At 28.4% G+C, this 27,955-nt stretch overlaps 1 protein-coding gene across 1 annotated transcript in view; it reads right to left on the bottom strand.

Moving 5' to 3' along the window:
* Positions 1–4,334: 4,334 nt before the first annotated feature.
* LOC100198796 (eukaryotic translation initiation factor 5B) overlaps positions 4,335–27,955 on the bottom strand; it is a 78,464-nt gene continuing 54,843 nt past the window's right edge. The window contains exons 12-26 of the mRNA XM_065811371.1: positions 26,208–26,300; positions 21,467–21,684; positions 15,417–15,524; positions 15,218–15,328; positions 15,063–15,130; positions 14,820–14,961; positions 14,603–14,734; positions 14,191–14,373; positions 13,956–14,117; positions 13,602–13,865; positions 13,411–13,487; positions 5,734–5,866; positions 5,420–5,590; positions 5,184–5,345; positions 4,335–4,569 (exon numbers count right to left, since the gene is read on the bottom strand). Of these exons, the coding sequence (XP_065667443.1) occupies positions 4,462–4,569; positions 5,184–5,345; positions 5,420–5,590; positions 5,734–5,866; positions 13,411–13,487; positions 13,602–13,865; positions 13,956–14,117; positions 14,191–14,373; positions 14,603–14,734; positions 14,820–14,961; positions 15,063–15,130; positions 15,218–15,328; positions 15,417–15,524; positions 21,467–21,684; positions 26,208–26,300 (2,132 nt within the window). The 3' untranslated portion in view covers positions 4,335–4,461. The remainder of the gene's footprint in view (positions 4,570–5,183; positions 5,346–5,419; positions 5,591–5,733; positions 5,867–13,410; positions 13,488–13,601; positions 13,866–13,955; positions 14,118–14,190; positions 14,374–14,602; positions 14,735–14,819; positions 14,962–15,062; positions 15,131–15,217; positions 15,329–15,416; positions 15,525–21,466; positions 21,685–26,207; positions 26,301–27,955) is intronic.

Raw genomic sequence — 27,955 nt, forward strand, 5'->3', positions numbered from 1 at the left:
ATATATTCAGAAAGAACAGTGAGTAACATAAATACAATAGCAGAAACGAAAGTAACTTTCATATGGAAGTGCAAAACCATGTAAGTGGGCAGAAATTAATTTTGTGTAATGGACTCAAGCTATATAATTCAATACCTGAAGGAAAAAAAAAAAAGAAATAAAAGTTTCAAATCAGGTGTGATAAAATTTATCAAAACTAAGTGGACAGATTAAGCGTAGACTTATCAAGGCTATAGTGTCATGATTAATGAATAAACACTAGCATTAAATTGCTAATTAAATCTTAAACAAGACAAGAGCAACAACTACAACCTGATTTGTTGTGAATGAAATAGTGTAACAGCAAGAGTTTTATTGTCTAATATTTTAACAGTTTCTATGTCCCTAAAATGGAGTCCAAAATTAATGCCCCATTATCTCTTTTAAAAAATCGCTATGTAGATTTCACAGATCTACGTAGCGAACTAAAATTCAATGGAATAAATTATGAGGAACTCGAAGTTGCAAAAAATTTCCTAAAAATTAACAAAGTACCAGGAGTCGATGAGATTTGTAGCAATGTATTAAAAATTGTCGTTCCGGTGATAAAAAAAACCATGTTTGAAATTTTTAAATCTTCAGTTAAAACTCAAACTATCCCAGATAAATTAAAAACTGCAAAAGTTCTACCAAAAATCAAAACCGGATTTTTTTACTAAATAAATAGAGACTTACTGTCTTTTCAAAATTTCTTAAACAAATAGTTTACAATAAACTATATAAATACCAACTAATAACAATATTTTAGATAAAAAACAATTCGATTTCAAAAGCAACACTCGACTGAACATACAATATTAGATCTCGTAAATAAAATAAATGACTTTTTTAATAGTAATAAATTGTTCTAAGAATCTTTATTGACCTAATGAAAATATTTGACACTGTTAATCATGCTATACTTAAAATGAAAAAATATGGTATTAAAAATGTTTAAGAGCTTTTTAATAAACACTCAAAATACATGACTGCAAATAAAAAACGGATGTTCCTTAAGGTTCCATTCTAGCTCACCTACTCTTCTTGCTATATATCAATGATCTCTCGAAATTTTCAAACAAACTCGATGTCATAACATTTGCAGATGATCCTAATTTATTTTATTTACTTTTATATAAGTACAAGTATTATTGAAATGTTATTATTATTTAACAAAGAAAAAACCATCTACATTCTATTCCATTCCGATCAAAGAAAAAAAAATACCAATCAAATTACCATTGCTAATAATAGAAAATAAAATTATCGAAATTACCAAAGCAACAAAATTCCGAGGGATAATTATTGATGAGAATATTTCAAAGAAAACTAACATAACTCTTTTAAAAACTAAAACCTTTGTAAACTTTACAAAGCAAGAACGATGTTATTCCAAAAAAATTTAAAGCATCTATACTTCTCTTTCATATACACCTATTATACGTATGGTAATATAGTATGGGCAAGTACCTACAGATCCAACCTATTAGCATTCCATCGACATCAAAAAAATGCCGCAAAAAAAGTCCCTAATGAAGATAAATTCACTCATGCTGAACCTTTGCAAAAACTTCTTAATGCACTAAACGTTTATAAAATTAGCATCTATCAAAATTTGTTGTTATGCTATAAAATTGTGCCACCAAATTTTTCAAAAGAGTTTTTTAAATGCAATAGAAATAGATATGACACTCCAGGAATAGAAAATTTTAATGTATCATATAAAAGTACAAAACTACCACGTTCCTCTATTTCATATGGTGGCCCTTATTTTACAACAAACTGATATCCAAAAGTTCTACAATTACAAATTGATAGTATAAGGTAGTATACAAAGTATATGTAATAATGTAGAGCGGCTTCTTGATGAAAAGACCAAAAAAAAGCTGTCCAAATGTCAAAAAATTAAAATTACAATTTTGAACTTATTATTCTGTAATAACGTAAACAAAGCCATGTTGCATTTTATTCTTTTAAAAAAGTTCATTAAGTTTTATAGTTACCTATATCCATGCAGTAGAACATCTGTTATTGAAAACATATATTTTTTGGTTTTACAATAAAAAATAAAATTTTGTTCTTTAATAAGTATTCTTTACAAAAAAGTTAAATATCATTGCATAAAAATTAGCAATGGACGATTCTATGACTATGGACGATGCTTTTCTATGATTGTGGGCGATACTTTTCTATGACTATGGACGATATTTTTTTATGACTATAGACGATACTTTTTTATGACTATGGACGATACTTTTTTATGACTATAGACGATACTTTTTTATGACTATGGACGATACTTTTCTATGACTATGGACGATGCTTTTCTATGACTATGGAAGTTACTTTTTTATGACTATGGACGATACTTTTTTATGACTATGGAAGATACTTTTCTATGACTATGGACGATACTTTTCTATGACTATGGGTTATATAATGAGGTTCATCTGAGTTAGCATTCGCAACTCACATAAATCTTTGGGCTTCAAGATCATACCATCTGGCCTTCAAGATCATGGCATGTGAGAATCTCATCTGAGAATGCTCAGGATTCTAGAAATAAAGCCTTAAAAAATATCGGGAAAAAACTCCGGGTACTGCATGACGTTTTTGCATACTTCTGGTTTCGCCAGATCGTGCAATATCTTTAATAGTAAATTTTTATGCAAGAGTCAGCAGAAGTTTGTCTTTACACGCTTTAAAAATGTTATTACGTTACGACAGTTTTTTAAAACTCAGAAAATCATGCGTTTGCGATACAACATATCAATTGAATTTCGAAATGTGATGACTTCAATGATATTGAACGACAGTGATCGTAAATTTAGAGTTGCATAATTTTTAGACGATCCTTATACAATTACAAATACAATTGCAATAATATAAAAGAAATCGTTATGATTAATTTTTAGGCTAAAACAAATTGTAAACTGATTTTTTACTTTTCAAAAACATATAAAAAAAAGAAGAAAAAAAAAAAAGTGCTTATGTTTGTATCAAATTTAAAACAATTAAAATATATTAGGAATGTTAAGAAAAACAAGGTTATATGTTATAAATTTGTGTGCAAAAATAATAGAGTATGTTATAAATAAATGTGTATGCGGAAATAATATAGAATGTTATAAATAAATAAGTATGCAAAAATAATAGAATATTTAAACTTAAATTAACAAGTTATTTTTATTTTTAAAATATAAATAAAAGTAGTTATGAAAATAAACTTTTTAATTTTTTACCTATTATGATCGTAATTGTTTACATAAATAATGTATATAAATAGCTATTATAAAAACTATAAAATTATTCAATCGAAAAAAATAACTTTTTTTTTTGAATAAATAGAAAATTATTACAAGATAGGTATAACTCTTCTTACTATCGGTCAATTAACAATCAACTGCCCCCATAATATTTTCTGAAGTTACCCTTATATAAAAAGGTTCTGGTTAGTTAACTACTTATTAGTTTATAGGAATCAACTCAATGATAAAAAAAAAAAAAAGGTAATTTTTCACTTAACGTTGTTACATACATAAGTATAAACATTTCCAGTTTTTAAATCCAATTTCACGTAACTCCAAAGGTGTGTTTAAACATCCAGATTTTATTATAAAAAGATTTGCACGCCTTCCAAAGGGCCGAAAAATTAAATTCAAATAGTCGTTACTATTGTTGATGGTGATAATGTTGCGCTTCTTAAAATCTTTCTAATTAATTTTTGTATACTCAATAGACCTGGTGAATAAAAAAACAATTGTTTTTACTCTGTGTTTATGGAGTAATTGGTCAGCTTTACGCGAATAAAAACTTCACCGATTTCGGTCAAATTTTAATTCACGTAAAGTTGAACAATTGCTTAGCTTTACGTGAATAAAAATTTGATCGATTTTTCTTAAATTCACGTAAAGCTGAAAATTAATCTAAAAACGCTGAATAAAAGCAATTGCCTTTCTTTTGTTCGCCCGAACTATTGGCTCATTTGTTACAGAATGTGTCTTTTCTTCGGGAATAATCAAAACAAAACTAATGCTAATTCTCACGCTCTATCACATCTTCTAGTTAACTGACCTAAGCACTCTACAACTGCTGCTAGCTGTTCTATTAAAGTTCATATTTTTATGTTGACAAAACTTTATTATACATAAATATATTAACTGAACTTTTTAAAAGTCCATTCAAAGTAAAATTTACAAAAGCGTTACGCTGGAAAAATATCTATCGGTGCATTTGATTTCATACGCATCTTGAATAATATGAAGATATAAATTATTTTTTTGATAATAACGAGCAAATATTTTTTATTAAAAAAATTTCTTATGGCAAATATTATATTTGACTAATCGAATTTATTTAAATATATATTTATACTTGGGTTTATTTATTCCAAAAAAGTGACTGCCTGTATGAGTCAATAAAATCACAAGATGAAAAACTTCCTTAAACAATTTCCAAAAGCTTTTTTAATTCTATAACTAGTTGCCAATCGGACTTCTGCATATCTTCACGGAAGTACTGCTTCATTACATCAATTGAATCGCGAGTAATCTAGTAAGAGAAGTTTTATACATTTCAGAATTACATAAAATTTTTTAAGTATTTTTTAGATAAACTTATAAAACAAATCACAAAACGATTTTAAATAAAAACCAGAAAAGAAAAAAAAAAGTAACATGAAGAAAACGTAATACACAATATAAGCGTACACAACGATTTATCAGTGACGGATAGTTTGAGCCAAGTAAGTCTTGCAATAAGAATTGAAATAGTCTCTAGCTGACAAGTTAAATATATAATCAGTGAGAGTTCTCTTTGAAAACTTTAATCACAAACAAAGGTTATCGTCAAATGTCTGAGTAACGAGAAATGGGCGATAAAGCTTTGCATACTAAGAATTGAGAACGTTGAGGATTATCCGGTCGGTAACAATATTTACATAGGTTGAACTAATTCATATTTAATAATACACAAGAAACCGGAATTTAATCATCTGTAAGATTTTTCTATAGTTCAAGCTAAACCTGGAAATTCCGAAAATACGGAGAAAAGATGACACAATGTGTAAAAAATAAGTTAATTATCTTAAAAAGAAACTGTCTATCATCTAAGCAACTGATTGGTTATGAGTATAACAAATGATCATTTAAAACTCCTGGACTTACCTTACTAACTAGCAAATCTTCATGAGTGAAATGACGTCCATATAGTTTAGGAGCCTCTCCTGGAACAGCATCAATTTTTACACAAACTTCTTGACCAGTAGCTGCCTTTTCCTGTTGCTTATGATTGGCTTCAATTCCAGTCACAAAACCAATCATTAAATTCTATATAGAAAAAATCACAAAAATAAAAATAGACACGGTTATTGAAGAACAAAAATATTTTATTAAGTAATTACGTTTTGACTAGGTACTACTATCGGCGTTCCAAGACGTAGAGTTCCGCCTTCCACAACAACCCCAAATACTATCGGGTCTCTTGTGTTGAAAATATGCTGAGGCATGATTCTAAGTTTAACAGGATACACAGCAAGATGCTTAAACTCGTCACGTTTCTTTGTCTTGTAATCCTATTTAAAAAAAACATTTTAAATAAAAAATTTTAAAAGATCATGTAAAAACTTAAAAATAAAGATAATAATTTAAATAACAATCGAAATAAAACTCTTCTTTTTATAAAACTCATCTGCTTTCTAAAAAAATACATGCTTACCTCACAATAAGCAGTAAATTGATCAAAAAGATGGTAAATGATTTCTGCCGAAAATATCCGCACACCCTCTCTATCAGCAAATTCTTGAACATCTTTTTCAATTTTAACATCAAATGCAAGAATAACAGCATACCTATAACATAGCCGCACAGCTGAAAATTATACATAATTATACTAACACATAAATACATAAAGATAGAGTGTTAGCCAACCCAATGGCACCGTGTATACCGCTAAATCCCCAAAATTCAATGACCTTATTTTTTTAAATTACTAGGACAATTTCAATAAAAATTCTCAATATTTTGTAGAACAATAACAACAAATATTCCCAATATCGTAAAAACGCAGTAAAATATATATTCCTGGATAACACCCTGATAGCTATATATGTATATACTGTTAAGGCATAAATGATCTGATTACCCAATATTAATAGTGAAAAACCGATTGTACTGTATAGAGTACGCATTTATTACAACAGAACGTTTTAATTCAAAAAAACACTATACATGGCATAAAAGAATGAAGAAGTCACAGTTTAAAACATTAGTACTTTGTATGGACTCATCAAACCTTTAGAACAGCTTTGCGGCATTGAAATAAAAAGAGACATACAACGCATGGAACAACAGATGCCATTTTCCAGCAGGCAGGAAAACAAGACTCAGTCAAGCACTTATTAAATAGTTTAGACAAAATTGAAGAGAGTTCTGGAGAATAATTTTGTAAGACTATGACACGAATGTTGTGATTGAAAAAATGATTACGATTAGATATAACAGCTGCACAAGAAGGTAAAAACCATGGAGTAGAATGAGAATTGACTTGAAACTGATGAGAAGGAATAAAAGCTTCCATTCCTGTCTGAATCCAGGAGGTTACATAGGAGGCACATTTTTCAGCTGCGTGAGAAAAAACATCAGCCCAAGGACAGCCACGAAGAAAATCAAAAAAAGAATCCCAGTCAGCTTTAGGGTGGTAGTAAGTAGTGCGATGAAAGGATGAGTCCAAAAAAGTACGAGATGAAAGATTTATAGATATCATTACATGGTCAAAATCATCAGAGGGACTAAAAGGAGAAACTGAACACAAGCTAGGATCAGAGACAAGACATAAATCAAAGCATGAAGGTAAATGATTAGGGTTGTCAGGAAAAGGAGTCACAAAGTTAACTGAGAAAGAGATTGAGAAATGCAGAAGTTATAGGCTTTTGAGAAATGCAGAAGTTATAGCCATTCACAGTGATGAACATTACAGTCACCAATAACAACAATATTGGCAGAGGGGTAAAGCAAGAGGGCATGGTCAATTTGATAAGAAATTATATCCAAAAGAGTACAGTTTTGGGAAGAAGGAGAAGGATAAAGAACAAAGAGAAAGTGATAGAATGAAGAGGTGCTAAGCGAAAGCACATAAAAGAATGGTCAAAGGATTCGAACCTGATTTCACCACAAATAGATGAATTGATGCGTATGTATACCCCAAACCCAAGTATGTGACTATTGGAGTCTTTGTGAATCAAAGGATAGTACCCATCAACACTGAGATCTGAAGAACGAATAGCGGAGTTTAAATTAGCCTCACTAAGAGCAAGCAAGTCTGGTGAATTTTGCAAGAGGTAAGATTCAACTGATGGAAGGTTGCTTCGCAGACCATAAATGTTTGTAAAAGATATACTAAAACAGTTAGGTGTGGGGATGGTTTTTTATATTTAATACTTTGCGTTACTTTTGGCATAATTTAAGTTTAAAGAAAACTTGACTCATTCATAAATAGAACACGGCCTCCTAAGCAATGAGCTATATAATTGTCTTATTCCTGTTAATTAAGTCATAATGTGGTAGTTATGTAAAGGTAGCTTCATAAAGGCTTGCTTCATAAATGAGAGGTTTTGAGTTCCATCTCCACCACCTTTCTGGTAGTACCACACTCTACTTGTTTCTCTGTGCATAGGCCTTGTTCGTCAAGGTTTGTGATTGGGAATTATAGAGTTGAGAGAGGTTTATAACCAATATTAAGTATTGGTTATAAATCTCTCTCAACTCTATAATTCCCTTGTCTAGGTGGCCTTCTTGACAATGGGGAGGTGAATTTACATTTAAAAAAAAACAAAAAACATAGGGCTCCTAATGTGGTCGTGACAATGCACACCAAAATCATTAACAGAGACATCATCTATGCGCAAAAAGGCACTGTTAATACTCTGAGACCTACCACAGAGTTTTTGAAACATTATTACTAAGCTTCCTCAGAACCATTTAACTGAATTTTAGAGCAGTACCTTCATAAGGAGATAACAGGAAGAGTTGCATAGCCACTATCAAGGAGGCACAAGCAAAAACCTGAGTCAAGAAGATTCAATATTCATCATCCTATGCAGGAAAAAATGTAACAGGTTTACATTTACGCTAGTCTAATAAATAAAGAACATGGCATGTGGGCAAACTTTAAAAGCACAATCCTTGTGTTCTTTGCAAAATTTGAAGGAATCAGTAATACAAGAGAAATTTAGAGAAAGAGATGACTTTGATGCTGCACAGTATAACAGAAGATTAAAGTCCTTGGCAAGGTATGTTCAAATTGTAAAGGGAACAAAAAGTCACAAGAGGAGACAGTTGAGTAAGAATTTGTGATCTTGAATACTGTATGTCCTTTATGGCCAAAATGGGTATCATGTTAGTTATTAGAGTGGTGATTTTCGTTCCTTCAAATGGTTGTCCTAAGTTGATGCCATCTGGTGTGCAGAATCTTAGGCATCATTCAAACATGCAGCAGTTATTCATTCAGACTTTCTATCTTCCATTAAAAGTTGTACATAGGCACATAAAGCAAGTGACGTTGTAGTGATAAGAAACGTAACAAAAAATGCGAAGTATAAAATATTTATACAAATGCACATAAACTTATATATACACATTCATAAATACAAATAGGGTAACAAGCAAAAAGTTAATATAAAATATATTATTGCTGTAAAATTAAATTGGTTTAATTCTAAGAATATAATGAATGAATGATATAATTTTAATGTATATAGAGCATATAATTTTATTATTTTTTATTTTTTATTCTTTTTATTACATTTAAAAAGGCATTTTGTTACAATATTTAAAATACAAATATATAATAATAATATATATATTGATCATTATTAAAAAATAAAAGAATGCGGGGAATTGTAGAAAACCATACGGTCTTATTGTCGAGTACCACTAAGAAATGTTTGTGTTAAAATGTATAAGATATAAGTTAATAAGTTAAGGAAGTAAGAAACTTTCTTCAATATATATATATTTTTCTAAAGTTTGATAACTATGCAATCACCCACACAGCGCCTTTAAAAATTATGAGTGTCAGATCTTATTTGGCCATTACTGTATAAATAAATGAATATATACATAAATACATACATATAGCTCTTGGAATTAGTGTCAGCATTCAGCAATGCTGACCTTTCTGCTGACCTGACAGTATCTGTGGTTGGCAAAAAAATTGCTAACCTCAGAATTTTAAAACTTAATTTTCTTTTCTATTTCAAATATATTAAAATCAGCAAAAAAAAAAACAAAAAACAAAAAACACTTTATTTAAATTCTAAATAAAATTATTAAAACAAAAACAAAAAAACAGACATTTTAAATAAATTCGAATTGAATAATTTATAAAATAAAATAAATTAAAAAATGAAATAATGAACTCTTTTTAAAAAATTGAAATAAAAAGACAAAACCAGAGTTGTTAGTCCTTGGCCTTGGCCAGGCCTTAAGGCAAAAAATTGAGGCGTTGGCCTTGATTGTTTTGGCCTTAAAAAAAATACATATTTTCTTATTGATTTTGTTGAATTCTGCGCATAAACTTGGTCTATTTTTACAAAATGTGGTTTTATTGTTACAGCACTTACTACTTACAGTTTTGTTATTAATTGGCCTTAACACAAAGCAAAAATTGAAGTATTTGGTCTTGAAAACGTTTGCGTAGGCCTTGGCCTTGAAACTCTTAATCTTGGCCTTGAACTTAAAACTCTTGGCTTTGGCCTTGTAATGTGTGGCCTTGCTATTTTTGGCCTTGTTAATAACTCTGGACAAAACAAACGTTCTATTAAAACTCTTAATACAAACCTCGTTAAACAAAACAATTGAATTAAAAATGGAAAAATGAATGTTTTATTAATTCTGAATAAAATCGGCATAACATTCATTTATATTTCAAACCTTAAAGCAAATGTAGAAAAAAAAGTCAACAAACTTGTCGCTTTTTTTAAATCAACTTAATGCTAAACATTAGTCTGTTTCAAAATTTTATGCCAACCTAAAATGGTTTTAGGTCAGTAATTTTTTGCCAACCTTTTTTTTCCTAATTCCGAGGGCTGTATATACCTATATGTATGAATGTGTGTGTGTGTGTATAATTATTTATTTTTTTGGGTGTATGCATTTATTTCTATTACAAAAATGCCATTCATTAAAACTTTCATATATGCTATTTGGCTTTAACTATTATTTTAGCAGCTGATTCTTACATTCAATACAATATGGGTCAGCATGATCGGATAAAGCACTGAGCTGGTGCTCAGTATGCTTATCTTAGTCCTAATAGCTTGAAATATTGATCATTAACTATTGATACCTATGCTCATATTATGGGCTGACTGTTTGGTAATAATTGATGCTTTTTTTGGCTAAACACAACATCATCATTGCAATTATGTTTGCACCATACGATGTTATCTCTACAAAACCACACAAATTCCACACTTTTCTCTTGAGATCTTACTTTCTCGCTGGATTTTATAACCAACTTTATACATTAAGAGTAGGTTCTTGTGTACTAGATGTGTATCTAGATTTGATTGTCATATTATGATCCCCCATATGCAAGAAGTAATTTACAAATTACATACAAGTATATAATTGTCACCTGCATTGAATGCTCATAGTGTTTAATATGTTCTCACCTAACATAGAGATTGTTTTTTTAACAAAAAGTCTCACTACTCCTCTGGAAAAAAATTATATGAAACGTTTTTAATTATAACATAAATTATTTTTGAATAATATTCTACTTTTGAATTTTGGGAAAAAGCACTAATGAAAGCTAAACTGAGCACACCTAATTTTACCGAAAATATTAAACACTGCTAAAAACCAGCAAGTATGCAGGAAAACTGTTTTTTTTGTTTCAGTAAATGTCAATGAGAGCTAACATCAAATCTAAAAGAAAGATGGCAGATTATACTGAAAGCGAAAATCGACTTTAATGATGACAAAGTTCCACTTTGAATTTGTGGAAAATGTTGCACTTGTTTAAGAAGGAAGGAAAGTGAAGAGAACATCACATTCCCATCACTATAAAATTTTGAGCAGAAACTCGAGACTCTCACTGTGACTGCTTGATCTGTTCAATTGGAAAACTGAGATACAATGGTCAAATGAAAATTGAATTCGCATAAGATTCAGCAGCTAGAACACCTTCACAACTGCACAAAAGGCACTTTAAGAAATAATCTTGTTGCTGTTGCAACAAAGGATCTTTTGGCATCAGAAAGAATTGCAGCTCTTGTTGTTTCAAACAAAGCTCCTTCTCCATATGGAACTGTTCGATTAAGTCAACCTTATGGTGGAAGAATGCTTCCAGTAACACCAAGTATGAATTTTGTTTTTTATATTTCAAATTAATGACAGGCTAAATTTTAAAAATTTTGCATTCACTATAGATTTGTAATAAGCTTGACAATTTTTCTCTCCAAATTCATTAATGAGTGTAAAAGACCAAGTTCAAGCAAACACAGGGCTTTCAAACAATGGCATTAAGAGGTAAGCGGTTACTATTGATTAGTCAACCTCACAACAGATTGTTGTTGAAAATTATGCCATAAAATTTGACTAATTCAGCAAGCAATTTGTACATCATTTCACAAGCTCATCAATTCAAGATTACGCTGGATGTATGAGGACTATCATACATTGCAAGGACTTCCATGAGTTTAAAAATGAAATTATAGCCATGAGAAGTACATCAAAAAGTCAGATTGTAAAGGTTGGAATTGATGGAGGAGGTGAGTTTCTGAAAGTTAGCCTGGGAATTATTGAATTAAATCATGAACCTAGCATTCCCCCAGCAAAACTTAACTGCACAAGCAAGGTTTTTAAGGACACGGTTTTTAATGTAAAACAACAGCTCATCATTACTGTTTCTGAGGAGTTTCAAGAAAATTATACTAACATTTTGCAAGTATTTGAGTTGATTAAATTGAAAGACAAGGAGTTTGTCAAGTCCTGTGATCTAAAACTTGCTAATATTATTTGTGGGCTTCAAGCACACTTAAGTGCACATCCCTGCACCTGGTGTGAACCTGGTTCAAAAGAACTTATAAACCAAGAGAAATTAAAGACTTATGAATCTCAGGAAAAAAATGTCACTCTTCAAGTCAGCTGGTTCCAACATTAGAAAAGCTCATGACTACAAAAATGTTGTTCATTCTTCAATATTTAAACTACATGGAGACATTTATTTTTTAAGTTTCTTCCTCCCATGGAATACAGTAAGAAGTTGCAATGTTGCATTGTTGACTTCAATAGTAAACATTGTTTGTGAAAAGACATTTTAAGAAGGGATTCATGAATGAATAATTTTTGAATTTGTTCTATTTAAAAGAAACAGTTTTTTATGAATATATTTGATGTTTGTTACTTGTATAACTTCAATATTATATTATTTTGCTTTCCTTGTTTACATTGATGTAAATTGATGATTTTTAATACTATAAAAAGCAAAACATTTTGCATGTTTGTGCATTCAATAAAATATTTAATTAAACACAAGACATGTTTAATACGCCTATAATATGTTTTAATACGTATATTAAACATTTAAAACATGTTTTGTGTTAACTGGGATGAAAATTCAAATGTAAATAACTTGCCAGGACATTGTTATCTGATTTTGATACTTATATCTAAGTGATCCCCATAGAAAGGGCTATCATTCCACTGAAGGGTTTTCCCAGGTCAGAAAGTTAAGACTAGAACCTATTTTATAACTGTGTCTCCCATGTAAATTTAACTGGATGGCTTTGTAGGTAACCTGTATGCAATCAAGTCTCAGGAAAAAAAAAAAAACTCAAATCTTATAGAGTCTTTAGATTCCCTGAGGGGACCAAAGTTACAAAAAGAATTTAATTTTTTTTGATGTTGTTATATTATGCTTGCTGGAAACGTGTTCACTGTACAATGTGTTCAATGAAAACAAAATACTTACACAACATTTGCTTAACAGTATTTAAGTACCATTTGCTTATCAGACCTAAAATTTTTCTGCATTATCAAGGACTGTAATGAGTTTAATGTTATGGAAAATTTTTTTCATTAAAATTAATTCAATATTTTTGTAATATATAATATGCTTAAAAATATATTATATATAATATGCTTTTGTTTAAAAAGTTTTTTGCTATGTATTAATTTTTTCAGTAAAACTCACAATTCTATCTAACTATCAGGTCCAAAAACCAGAAAAAAAGATGAAGTGCCCAGTTTTTGGTATAGCACATAAACTGAGATTGTTTAACCAAAATGAGAATGTTATAAAATATTATCTGTTTGTTAAGCATCAGTTGAAACTGCTCTTACCAAAAAGTCTAATATATTAGAAATAGCAGGAAAGGTTATCACTTACATTGGTTCATGTTCTAACATAACAGAACATCGCATTATGTCTTTTTTGTGAACTGGTCCAATGTTTACTCCACAATACTAAAAATAATGCTAGTACCTTCATAATTAATTCATAATTTCATAATTTTAATTTTATTTAAAATAAAGTTAAAAAAAAATAAATATTTGTAAACAAAAATAGTAACCACTTACAGGAATTTTTGAAGTTTTTAAAAACTCTAGTAAAGCTTCAAGTGAACCTAATGTTGAAGCTTGCACATAAACACCTCGCTCAGACACATTGATAGCCTTTAAGCTTGAGGAAACAAAGTTATCAACATCTTCTTTTAAAACATCAACTTCATCAAGACTTTGTGCAACATACAATGGTGAACCTGCTAAAACCTTTTCCAAATCTTTAGCACACAGTTTAACTCCTTGTGCTGCTTCAATTTCTTGATGATGAATATATTGACCCTGTAAATTTTAAATTTAAGAGCCGTCAAAAATTTTCTTGTTTATTTAAAAAACAATATCAAGAATTAAACAAGCTTCAAATTAACTCACTTTTACGCGAAGTTCTCTCATTGGTTGAGGTGTTAAAATTGATCTGATTTGTGTGACAATAGCGCCTTCAATACCTCCAGTAACTATTGTGTCACCCTCTTTAAGTTTTCCATTGACCAAAATTACATCAATAGTTGTACCAAGACCTGGTAATGCTTTTACCTAATATAAAAGTTCATTTGTTACACGATGAATGTAATCTATTAAACAAAATAATAACAAATAATATACTCACTTCCATTACTGTACTTTCTAACTCTTCAGAAAATGACAATTTTTTTGTGAGTCTTGATTGTGTTAAACGACATATAAGCGCTAATAAATCACCCATCCCATCACCACTGTGAGCTGATGTAGGTACAAGCGATATGTAGGATTTTTCATCAGGGTTTTTGAAATGTAAAGCTGCATTTAAACCCTGTTGCAAAAAAAAAATTGTAAAAATTGTTTTAAAAGATTAGTATAAAAATACAAATAGAAAAAAAAAAAAAAAAAAAAATTTGGAAAAGTTATAAAACAAATTATATCACATTGTTTTCTAATTGACCAATTGCCTAATTAATATTTTGGTTGGTTAGTCACGCTATATATGAATAAAAAAAATACATATATTAAAAAACAAAAGCAACAAAAAATAATTTCTTTACTTGTTCTGCGAATTGTCTTATTACTAAGTTCAGCAACTCATTAAATGCATCAACCGTTACTTTTTTTTGCATCTTAATAGTATCTTCTACTTGAGTCTGTGGAGACTTTTTCCATTCATAAACACGATCAATCTGGAAAGAAACCACATTTTATTGTATTTCGAATTGCAAATTTAAAATAAAAATTTATCATTGTAAACTACAAAAAATTAATTACTTTATTAAGTGCTACAACAAAAGGTGTTTTTTTTGACTTAAGCAAATTTATGGATTCAATTGTTTGCTGTTCCAACCCATGCATAAGATCAACAACTAAAATGGCCATGTCACATAAATTCGAACCACGAGAGCGAAGATTACTGAAGTTAAAAATAGATTTAAGATGGTTAATACACTATAATTATATAAAACAAATAACATAAATATAAACCAAACAATGTTTAATAAAAAAAATACATACCTAAATGACTCATGACCTGGTGTATCTATTACAAGAAGACCTGGAATTTTCATTTCTAACTTCTGGAACTTGAAATTTAAAACATTAAATTATTAATCCAAAAATAAGTTTTCAAAAAATAATCTATTTTAAGAATATTATAATAAAAATCCTACTTCTTTAACCATTTTAGTTTGTTCTTGTATATTAGCTAGAGGTATATTAGTTGCACCAATTTGTTGAGTGATTCCCCCAGCTTCTCCATCTTGCACATTTGTTCGCCGAATCTAAAATAACAACACAGAAAAGGTAATAAACTAAAATAAATTTAAAATAATTTAACTATATCATCTAATTTGGGGTTTAGGTGTTTACCTTGTCTAATATTTTTGTTTTTCCAGTATCGACATGACCAAGAACACAAATAACAGGTGCCCGAAGTTTATCAGGAGAACGCCTGGCTTCATTTGCTAATCTTCTTTTCTAAAAAATCATAGATACGATAAACTTTTTTAAAAAAACAATACATTTGAGCTTGAAGTTTTTATCCTTGAAGACACAGTTATACAATATTTTGCAGTTAATTTCATTAGTGATTTTTAGATAAAGATTTGAGGATGATTAGTTACAATTTAGTTGCAAAGAGTTTTTTTTTATCAAAAAAATTATGTACGATTCAATGCGATTTTTTTATCAGTTATTATCGCATAATTGAAAATAATCACTTTTGTGCTAACTACCAATGTGGTACACCAGTGCTAACTTCATACATAAGCTGAAGCAGTATCAACCAAAAAAAAATTAATTGTCAAAACCAGATGTTTCAGAAAGTAATTGCTCTAAAAATTAAAAAAAATTGAAATTTGGGTCATGCCAAATTTTCTTAAGTTTAAGTTTAGAAAATAGATTTAGTAAAAAATTATTTTGTATTTTTTAAAACTTTACATGAAAAGTATTTAAAAAAGCTTTTTAAAAATATTTTAAAATTTTTATATTATGTTTTGTTTAAAACTTTTAAATTATGCTTTAATAATAATAAATGAGATAAAGATGAGATAAAGCGCCAGGCAATATCTATGAGAGCCAGTATATATTAATTACTGTTCAGTTTTAAATAAAAAAGCGTTAATAATAAGCTTTCTCGATTTTCGCCTTGCTTGCTATTGCTTTTAAATTGACCAATTGCAAGTTTGATTTAAAGCTGTTAAGTGTAATTAATTGAATAACTTCTGCTGGTAGACTGTTCCATCCAAAAACGACTCTATTGCTGAAAAAATATTGCCTTTTCATACAATTTCTAACCAATTCAGGTTTCAATCTATGTTTTGCTCCTCTAATGTTAGACGCTGGACCTGATGAGCAAATAGAGTTCATTGCTTGATTTTGTTTAACATCAATCTTTTTAATACCTTTAAATATCTTGAATTGCTGGCTCAAGTCACCTCTTAGCCGCCGAGTCTCTAAAGTTGTCATATCCAAAATTTCTAATCTTTTTTCGTACTCAAGATGTCTTAGTTCCGGTATCATTTTGGTTGCTCTTCGTTGAACTTTTTCTAGTTCATTAACATCTTTTGTATAATACGGACTCCATACTTGAATCGAAAACTCTAAATTTGGTCTAACATATGTACAATACAGTGCTTTTATTAGATCTTTATCCTTGTACTTGAATGTATTATTTAGTAGTGAGAGCATACTATTTGCTTTACTGGCTTCATATTTTACTTGTTTGGCCAATTTCAAATCACTTGATATATAAACACCAATGTCTTTTTCTAGTTTTGACTTTTCAATTTCCATTAATGTATTGTTATTAGTCATAAAATAAGAATATTTTTATCATTTGAATTAAAGTGCATAATTTTTCAAAATTTATAAAATTCATAAAGTGCATTTTTCAAAATTTAATCCTAATTTCCATTTTGTAGATCATTCTTCAAGTTTATTAATATCATTTTGAAACAATTGTGAATCATTTTGAGAAGAAATAAGTGCTATTATCTTATTATCATCTTATTATATGCATACAAACGACATTCACTAATAAAATTTTCTGGTAAATCATTTATAAATACCAGAAAAAGAAGAGAACCTAAAACAGACCCTTGTGGTACACCACTAAGGACATCAACCCAATCTGTCACACTTTCACCTAAAACCACTTGTTGTTTTCTGTTAGCTAAGAAACAGACTATCCACTTAAGAAGTTTACCAAAAATACCATAAGTCAATAACTTGGATAATAACTTTTTATGCGAAACACTGTTGAAAGCTTTTTTAAAGTCTGTGTACAATACATCTATCGGTGTTCCATAATGAAACGCATCTGTTAAAATATCTAGGTATTCTAATAGGTTTGTTGTACAACTTTTGCTTTTCATAAAACCATGTTGTTTTTTTGAAAGTAAATTATTTTTTATCAGGTATTGCATGATACAATCAGCTATATTTCTTTCTAACTGTTTTATATTGTTCTTGACATCATTTTTTTATTTCAATTTTTAGCTTATTATATTTAGTTTTTGTTAATTCATCATTCCAGCCATAGCGTTTGTTAGAGAGCCATATATTGTTTTTAGTTCCTATTTTATTTTTCAATTCAGGAGTAATCCATTTGCTTTTGTTCCTTCTATTTTGATAATTAATTCTTGGGATAAATAGTTCTATTGCATGATTATAAAGATACAAAAATAAATCATACATTTCATTCAAAGATTTACTTTTAAATTCAATTTCCCAATTCACATTATTGAAATGACTTGAGAATAATTCATAATTTCCTTTTTGTTATAATATAATTTCTTATGTTTTTTAAAAGACTTAAGATCATTCATTAGATAACAACACTTTAGTAATTGATGACCCTGTTTGACATTCCCTTAAGGAGCTGAGTGAATTATAGAAATAATTTTTTTTTATTGTTTGTAATGATAAGGTCTAGAATATTAGTTGATTCGTAGCTTGCTTTTTGGAATGTTGGCTCACATACACATTGAAACAGAATACATTCTTCTAGACATTCGATAAATTTATTAGTTTGAGATTCATTATCAGTTGCATTACTGTTATTAGTTTATTAAATAAAGTAAATAATATTAAATGATAATAAAAAAATGATTGTTTACAATTGATCAATTTTATTTAAATTATCAAAGAATATTACACCAAAATAACCAGGTACTAAAACAACAAGGGCAAAAAGTCATTAGCTAAAATATTCAAGGCAATAAATAGCACTATAAAAGTTTTAATTTATTTTAAAAGGAAAAAAAAAGGAAAAAGGTTTTAAGACTGCGTCAAGAGCAAAATTATGAATCTTTTTAAAGGAGAATGCCCTACTTTGATATCTTTTGGTCCATATTCATGCCAAGTTGATCGTGTTTAGATTTTTACACTAACGAATCGTTAGTGTCTGAAGGATTATCTATAAAAAAAATCTAAACCCGATCAGCTTGGCGTCATAGTTATCTGGTAATTTATATATATATATACATATACATATACACACACACACACACACACACATATATATATTTTTTTTTTTGTTTTTTTTTTTTTGTTATTTCACCTCCCCAAGGCCCAGAAGGCCACTACAGATGAGGAGGCTACTTAATTTGTGGTTATAACCCTCTCTCAACTCTATAACTCCGAAACACGAACCTTGACGAACAAGGTCGCTGCGCGGAGAAACAAGTTGAGCGCGGTACTACCAGGGACGTAGTGGGGATCGAACTCGGAACCTCTCGCTTATGAAGCGAGAGCTCTACCACTACACCACTACCGCATATATACATATATATATAATATATATATATATAAATATATATAAACAAATTTTTTTTAAGTTCAAAATTATTTTTAAGTTGTAAAGTGTAGTTTTATATTGTTTTCTAATATCCTTGAGCGCAAATATGTGTTTTGAAAAGAAAGAAAAAGAAAAAAAAAAAAAAAGAGGGGGGGGGGGGGGCGGGCAAAAATTTATGTAAGTTGGACATACTCCTTTATGTTATCAAACGTTCTTTATGATCAAATATACATCCGTTTATACCTTTAGATGTTTGTAAAATAGATTTCTGTAAATTTCAGTATATAATCATAGTTTATTCAGAATATATTGCAAATCAAAAAACTTAAACATTTTAAAGTAAACATTTTAAAGCTTTTTATTTGTGTTTTAGCTAACGACAAGACAACAACTGAAATAACCCGATATTTGGGTACTGAAATAACGAATTATTTAAGTACAGAAAAAATATAAATTTTGTATAATTATAATTTTATTTTGAATGTGTGATTTTGAAACTATATCTTGCAATGGCAATCAAATTGCTTGAAAAGTTTAATAACTGTTTATTAAACTTTTCAAGAAATTTCAATTGACCAATATCCCACACAGTAATGTTCAATGTTTCTATACTTCACAGTTTCTACATTAAAACCTATAGTAAGAACTGTAGATACAGTCTCATTAAAACGAAACTTACAGAATTGTTGTTTTCCCAACATTATCCAACCCAACCATTAAAATTCGAACTTATGGATCGTCAAACAATTGCAGGAAACCTTTCAGAAAATAGTTACTCATTATTTAGACCTTATTAACACAAATAGAACTGTTAGTTTTTGTGTTTTTTTCCAATTGCAATTGTGAAATATCCCTTGTATTGTAAAACTTGTGATTCACATACAATCAATAAATATTGTAATAAGAGGTAAACAAGTTAATTTTATAGTGCTACAAGGAAAGAGAATATTAATTTTATATTAAAATTGTAACTTTTATGTATAAAAATGAGAAATAAAACACAAAACAAAAAATAGTTATAAAATAATCAATCAAGTTTTTAATAAAAAAGAGATTTAAATATATACTAAATGAAAGTTAAAAAATTTGGTTAAATATAACACTTTTTTTACATGTAGATAAATACCACACACACATAGAATTGGCAGGCAATGTAAGCTGCCCGTGCCATTAATGCTTGTACTGGCCACCAGCATCTTTGCAGATTTTTTTGATATTTATATAAAAAAGCCTGAAACAAAATGATAAGGATGATTGATTACTTTTTAATAATAATTTTGTTAATTACACTGTTTTGTATCATATCATAAATACATCAGCAAAACAATTGTTAACAATTGTTTTGCTGATGTAAATGGTTGCTTTTCTGATATTTATTTAAGCATCGTAATGTTTTCTAGAAAAAATGTTAAAAAGATTGTTGCATTTAACCAAATTTTTTAACTCTATTTAAGTTTTTCGCTTTTTCAATAAAACAAATAATTATTTTATAAATATTATTTTGTTTTGCATTTCTTCCTTTTCTCTTTTATAAAACATTCATTTGTTACTCTTCTTCTATGAATGAATTTGATACTTTAAATTTTTTTTTTGTTACACAATTCAAGTTTAAATAAACAATTTTTTTTATAGCATTTTATAAAAAATGATTTTTTAAGTTATTAAATATGCATGTATCTATTATTTTTGCTTTGATTTTTAAAAGTCTTACTTTAATTAAATACTTCACATACTTAAGTTAAATACACAACTACAAAAATATTGCGTGTTAAAAGTTCTTACGTATTTAGAATAATTAGTTTGCATATTTTAATGTTACAAATTTTATATTTTATTTTTGAAAAGTTTTAATTGAAAATATAAAACTTGAAAGATTAAATAAAACTAAAAAATTTAAATGCTTTTTAAAAACTGTTAAAGCTGTTGTTCTATGTATAGGACAAAGCTGTTGTTGCTGTTTAAACAGTTTTAATTATTTATTTTTTTGTGAAATTCTTATAATGGTCATTTGAATTTAGCGAGTTTTTTTAAACATAATGTCTAAACATTAAAAAAAAACCTTCAACAACAAACATTTTTACCTTAAAGATGCTAACTAAAACTAAATAATGAATAAACATATTTTTCCTTTTTTTTTCTTCGTTTACTTTAAATTTTTGCATAATTATGTAAAAAAGACATTTCAAATTTTTGCATAATAATGTATTAAAGACATCTTATTTTAAGTGTGTAAAATATTTTTTAATATTTTTTTTTAATAAATAAAATACAACTCAACCTAAAAACTAATATTTTGCTGTTTACAAGAAAATTCTATTTTCCGCGGCCTTTATTTTGCCTGTGTAAACTAACTTACATTGGTGTGGAGGTAGGCGTGGGCAAGCATTTCTGACGAAGCCTGTTTATATATAATATTTAAAAAGATAGTAAAAAAAGAAGAGTAAAACTGAAAAAATTGAAAGAAAAAAGTTATAACAGAAATAATAAGGCATAAAAAGGAGAAAGAAGCAGATGCATAAAAGACCTATTAACAGATATTTCATATTTTCATCAGTTATTTGTACTTGCTTTTGTTTAAATATCAGAAAAAAGTTCAAAAACAAAAAAATTCAACTAATACCTGAATTTGTTCCCTAGTCTGTTGTCTGATCATGGCAGGAGTAAGTTTTAATTCTTCATCACTTGAGGTATCATCCTCACTATCGCTATCTTCCTCAGAGTCGCTTTCACTCTCATCACTTTCTTCATCAGATTCATCTTCATCATCATCTGATTCTTTACTCTCAGATATTTGGGTGATAAGAAGTTCTTTGCTTTCTTTTGGTTCTGATTTTGGCTCTGCAATAATAATTGAAAAAATTTCAAAAAATAACTTTTTTGATTTCACTTTTTAATTGTACATCATACATAAAGATGCAGTTAATTTTAAAAAAAAATTTAGTAAATTTGATTTATTCATTTAAAAAGATTTTGTAGGTGCATGTGCAAGGAAACCACTTAATTGTATAAACAACTACATTTGCTATTTCATTTCTTTTCATAAATTATAAAGATTCTGTGTACAACAATAATATATAACTAGCTACTTTAGATGTAAGGTTGTCAGGAAGATCAGGTAGATAAGAAACAAAATAGGACCAAAGATAGCACCTTGAGGTACCCCAGAAGTTACTGGAAATGAAGAAGAGTGTTGGCCTTTGATGAATGACCATGATAAAGCAATTAAAAAGAAACGATTTGATAATCTTAAAAACTTTCCCAGACACACCAAATAAAGCAAGTTTATGGAAAAGACCAGCATGTTACACTTGGTCAAAAGTGTATTTCATATGCATTTCAAGAGCAATAGCCCTAGCCTCTCTGCCTCTATCTAATGCACAATAAAATCTTTCAATCACAGCAGTTAATAAGTCAGCTGTAGAGCAAGAGGATCCAAAACTGTATTTGTCTGACAGTAAGATATTTGGCTCAAGAGGGGATGTTAGAAATTTGTTGATCAAAGACTCCAAGATCTTGCTAATAACAAAAAGAAGACAGATCAGCCGATAATTAAAGGGTTCAGAATGTTCACCAGAGTTTTTGAAAATTGGAACAACAGATGCTATTTTTCAGCCGGCAGGAAAACAAGACTCAGTCAAGCACTTATTAAAAAAATTAGAGAAAATTGAAGAGACCACTGGAGAACAATTTTTTAAGACTGACAGGAATGTTGTCTGGACCACAAGCCCTAGAAGAGTTTAATCAAGATATGATTTAGCAACGGAAGCTGTAGTGATTTGAATGTGATTTGAACAATGGGTTAACATGTTTAATTGGAATAGAAGGAAGAGGATGGCCATAAGATTTGATAGTCGAATTAAAAGAAAAGTTTTTTGCAAATAGTTCAGCCTTATCCTTGGGAGAGGTAATAAGATCAGTCCAATGAATGAGAGATGAAATGTGAGACCTTCCTTTGTTAACAACCCTGCTGAAGATTTTCCAAAAGTCTCTAGAGCCTAACTTATGAGATAAGATACGAGATTTAGTGAACTGAGAATAATGGAGCTTAGCATCTGACAGCACCTTTTTACATAGATCTCTTGAAATAATTAATAGCTGTGTGTTCTCAAGAGGGTTGTTCTTTTGAAAAAGTTGAAAAAATGATTACAATTAGATATAGCAGCTGCATAAACTGTGAAAATTATGGACTTCTCCATTTTTATAAGGATAAAAAAAGTTTTTTATTAGTTTTCGCATTTAGCTTTCATATTTAAACTATGATGGAGTGATGTTTTATGTAATGAGTAAGAATGAATTAGCAGACGACAAAATAAACATTTCTTCAATAAATATTGCAAAACTATTTTTAATTGCTTGAAACTAAATTATACATTCTACGATTTACTATTTTACATTCCTTTAAAACAAAATTTAAATTTTTTAAATCATATTTAATTTAAAGCTTTTTACATTGAAAAATTTTTTTTTATAAAATAATCGGTCCTTTAAAATATTTACAGTTGCGGTTAAATGCTTTTTTATGACCTAATATTTTCTGAATAAATGTTACATAAAAGATATTAAAAGATAATTTAAATAATCTGAAATAAAAAAGTTTTTGCTTAACGTAAAACTGCTGAATGTGTACACAAACCACCATTTTGTACATAAAATGCAAGCTGCACAATGCTTCTTAACAAGGCCTGTGGAGTCTTCTAGAATTTATAGAATTTAGCAAGATTAGACTATACAAGCTGCCTGATTGAGCAACACTAATAATTATGTATAAATCTGTATAAATCTGCACTTATATTTACCATTATTGCATTTCAGGAATATATTCAAACATTATCTTCAATCATAATGTGCTATAATAAAAGTGCTTCCACTACTGAAAGAAACAAGACAATCTTGATAAAGAATCCCAATTTTATGAGTCACATAGGAAAAGAAGAGCTAAAAGAACTAAAAGATAACCGGAAGATAACAGCAGGATACAACTTAAAACCCAAATTGCCGGTCGCTATCTGTTCCTAGGAGAATCCATCAGAATCCAAAGAATGCTTAAGCTAATTGAGAAAATAGTAACAAGTTTATGACAAAAGAAATTAAATTTTCCATATTTATCAATTCAAGTTGTACAGGCAAAGTGGATAAAGTGCTGAAGATGTGCAAAAAATGTGCAAAACAAAGAAAATACGATCTACTGAATGAAGTTTTTGACATCACAAAAAAAGATAGTGAAGGTCAGAAAATTGTATTGCCTTAAGATTTAAAGCAAAGGACAGGTTGGGTATACAACTGGGGAGGCTACTAGTTCAAAAACTATCCACCCAAAAGCGGAAAAATGTCCTTGAAGCCTATTTCAACAACAGTATCGGCAACAGCAGCAACTTCAACTTCTGAATCCAAGTTTGAGGGATTATATCAAGAGTGGACTGTTCTTCTGAAGATTCAGAAGAACAGTCTACAAATACTAGCAAAAACTACAGCAAAACCAAAACTGCAACCAAATTAGTAACATCTTCTAGGTTATCAATCTGCAAAGCAGGAATCATTTGACGACAGTTATCTCAAGATGGTTCAAAATAATTCAGACACCGTTACAGTCTGATATATTCATATCAGCTATTAAAGAAGCTGTTAAACTTAAAGAAAAAAAAATGTAAAAACACTACATTTAGAAAGCTGGTCACTGCACTTCGATGGTAAACGTATTAGTCACCAAGAATGTCAGTATTATGGAGGAGGAACATGAAGGAGACAACATTTTGCCCAATATCAAACAAGAATTTCAAGAATGGCAATGAAGTGATTGCTGAAACAGCAGGATATGTTGTGTGATGATATGAAATTTTATTTTATTCAACTTAGATATTCGTGTTTTTTTTAGGATATTGGAGTATATCTTAAAGTGAAGTTTTAAAAAAATACCTAAATTAATTAACGCAAGATGGAATTCCAGAGTATCACTAGCTCTTTTGGCATTTATTATTCTGCCAGGGAGATAAGACTCACTATGTCACATTTGTAGATTAATCACTTACAGATGGGCAGACCATGGGTTTACTGACTAAATGCACAATGCAGAGGATTATTGGAAGCCCCTGTAGCAGCTTGCACAGTAATGAAAAAGTGTTAAACTCAGTGAAAAAGTTTTGTAATCAGGAACCATCAAGAATGGAAAACCCCGGAACAAACTAGTGTGCAGAAGGAGTAATCAAGTATCTACAAGATCTTTTTGACGTCTGTAAAAAGAGAACCTTCAGCCTAGATTTATTTTGTCTAACAAAGCATAAGAATTGTATATTATGCTTTAATTAAGCTGAATACTTCACAACATTTTTTGGAAACATATGGTAGCTTTTTGTACTTGTAGAATTGTTATTTAAAATTGTAATTTTATATTTATTTGTAATTTAAAGTGTTATGATGTAACAGTAAACAGTTAGATATTTAAAAACTACATAATAACTTTCCAATTAAAAAAATTAAAATTAAAAAATATTGATCATAAAGTTGTTTGAAATTTTATCCATACACATACATGGTAAATTCGAATTATAAATATATATATATATTTTTTTATATATTAGCAATAAAAGTTTTAATATTTTAAAAAAAAGAAGATATTCTTTAATTTTAACATGTTTTAACAAACTACATATTCAAAAGATTTTCAATTAAAATACAAAGTGTATTTTAATTGAAATGTATGTAAAATTCAAAACTTAAGACGTTAAAAAGAAATATTAGCAGACAAAATGTCCTTTACAAACAAAATCAAATTAAAATTAAAGCAAAAATAAAAATTGTTTGTAATTTATTAGCTGTAAATATAAATTTAACTGTTTTAATCTTTACAATACCTTTTAAATAATTTTAGTTATTGTAAAAACTGAGTAAAATTCAATAAATGAAAGTTTAATATAATTTATACTAAGATTATTAATAATATACATATATATATATATATATATATATTTTAAATAACAGGTTATTTAATGATGACGACATTTTTGAACAAAATGATTCTTTTTTTAAGTTGAGTTTTGTTATATTCATTTTATACTTTTGATATTTAATTTTGCTATATAACTTTGTAATTTCTGCCTATGGTAGATGATGCTGAAAATAGCAGGCTATTACTAATGCTAGTATTTATGTCTATAATTGAAAAAGGAATACAATTTTGATTGCATAGATGTTTGTTTGATGAAAATTATTATTAAAAACATACCTGGCATAACATCAATTAATAATAAACAATAATTAATAAAAAAATACCTGGCATAACATTAATAAATAATAAAAAATTATCATTAAAAGAAATACCTGGCCTAACTTCAATTAATAATAAATAATTATAACTAAAAACATACCAGGCTTAACATCAAGATCTTCAGCCCAATCAGATTTAATGCTAGGTAGAGTCTCATCCCAAGAATCAACAGTCACTGAATCAACTTCTTTAACTTGAGATAAAATATAAAGTTAGATATTTAAAATCATACTTTAAAAGAAACTATATTTATCTTTAAGCATAATTTTGAAATAATAATAGGAAAAAACTCAGAACTTTAAAAATAAAATTTTTTTATTTTAATTACAGTTCCAATATGATTACAATTTTTTTTTTAACCACAAATTTTAACCAAACTCTACGAATATTTAATTTAAATTAATATTTTAATTCTAAAAAAACTAAAAAAATTTAAAGAATTATTCAAAGATTGAATTTTGGCAGGTGGAGCTAATTTCAGACTGAAATTAGCTCCATAATGTGTATATATAAATAGTATACTTTTTATTTTTACCACAACCATCACTAATCCTATGTATCTAAAATACAAATATTGACAAACTAGTCAACTAGGTGAAAAAGTATGTTTATATTGAATTCTTTAAAAGTAAGGAAAAGTTGAATTAACATTTAAGGTGTTACCATTATTATTTAAAAGGTTTGCTATAAATGTTTTTACAGACAATAAAAGCATTGATTGTTTTATAGAGACTTTTGGAAAACAAATAGACTTGAAAGGTAAAAAGTTTCACTAAATGTGAATTTTGTTTGTTGTAATTTTGAAAACTCCAAAATTAAATTGAGAATATTTTCTTAATTTTCAGATATATACCATATAAATATTCTGACATAGTGAATATATACCATATAAATATTCTGACAGTGAAATCAGGATTTCCAAAGAATGGTGTGCAGCTGCATGTCTTAATAAACTGGTAATAATATGATACTGCTAGATATTAAATCTATAAATTTTCAAGAGATTAAGAATTGATGAGGAACATAATACACAAAAATGCAAAGGACTGTACACAAATGCAACAAATATTAAGATTGATGAATTAAGAAATTTATAAACCGGATGTTATTTGTTTTTTAAAGAAACTTGGTTTAAAACGGAATCAGATGTACACAACTAAATGATTATTTTATTGAATAAATAGTTCAATGGAGATTGAAAAATCAAATTGCAACATCTAAAAATGCATCTGATTTTTAAATTTTGAGTTAACCAGAAACCATAACTGAACGAGAAACCATAAACTGTTTTTATAACAAGAAACCATATAAACAAGAAACCATAAATTGTTTTTATAACAAACATAATAACCATTATTCAATAAAAAATATTTAGATTGATCTTGAAATTAATATAAAAAATCATTATAAAACCATATTATTACAATCGTTAGTACTACTATTATTATTAAAAACTATGATTTAAACTTTAATATTTAAATTCATTTGAAAAATCATCAGATAAAAATAGTAAAATAAAGCATACAGTGCAATACAATACTAAAAATAAAATCACAAATCACAAGAGTATTTTAAAAACAGTGTATATAAAAACTTATTTAAACCACTAATAAAGCATACAGTGCAATACAGAAAAATAAAGTATACAGTGAAAGACAGAAAAATAAAGCATACAGTGCAATACAATACTAAAAATAAAATCACAAATCACAAGAGTAAAAAAAAATTATTTAAAAACACTGTATATAAAAACTTATTTAAACCACTAATAAAGCATACAGTGCAATACAGAAAAATAAAGTATACAGTGAAAGACAGAAAAATAAAGCATACAGTGCAATACAATAC

Source organism: Hydra vulgaris, chromosome 12, assembly GCF_038396675.1.
Source record: "Hydra vulgaris chromosome 12, alternate assembly HydraT2T_AEP".
Classification (NCBI taxonomy): domain Eukaryota; kingdom Metazoa; phylum Cnidaria; class Hydrozoa; order Anthoathecata; family Hydridae; genus Hydra; species Hydra vulgaris.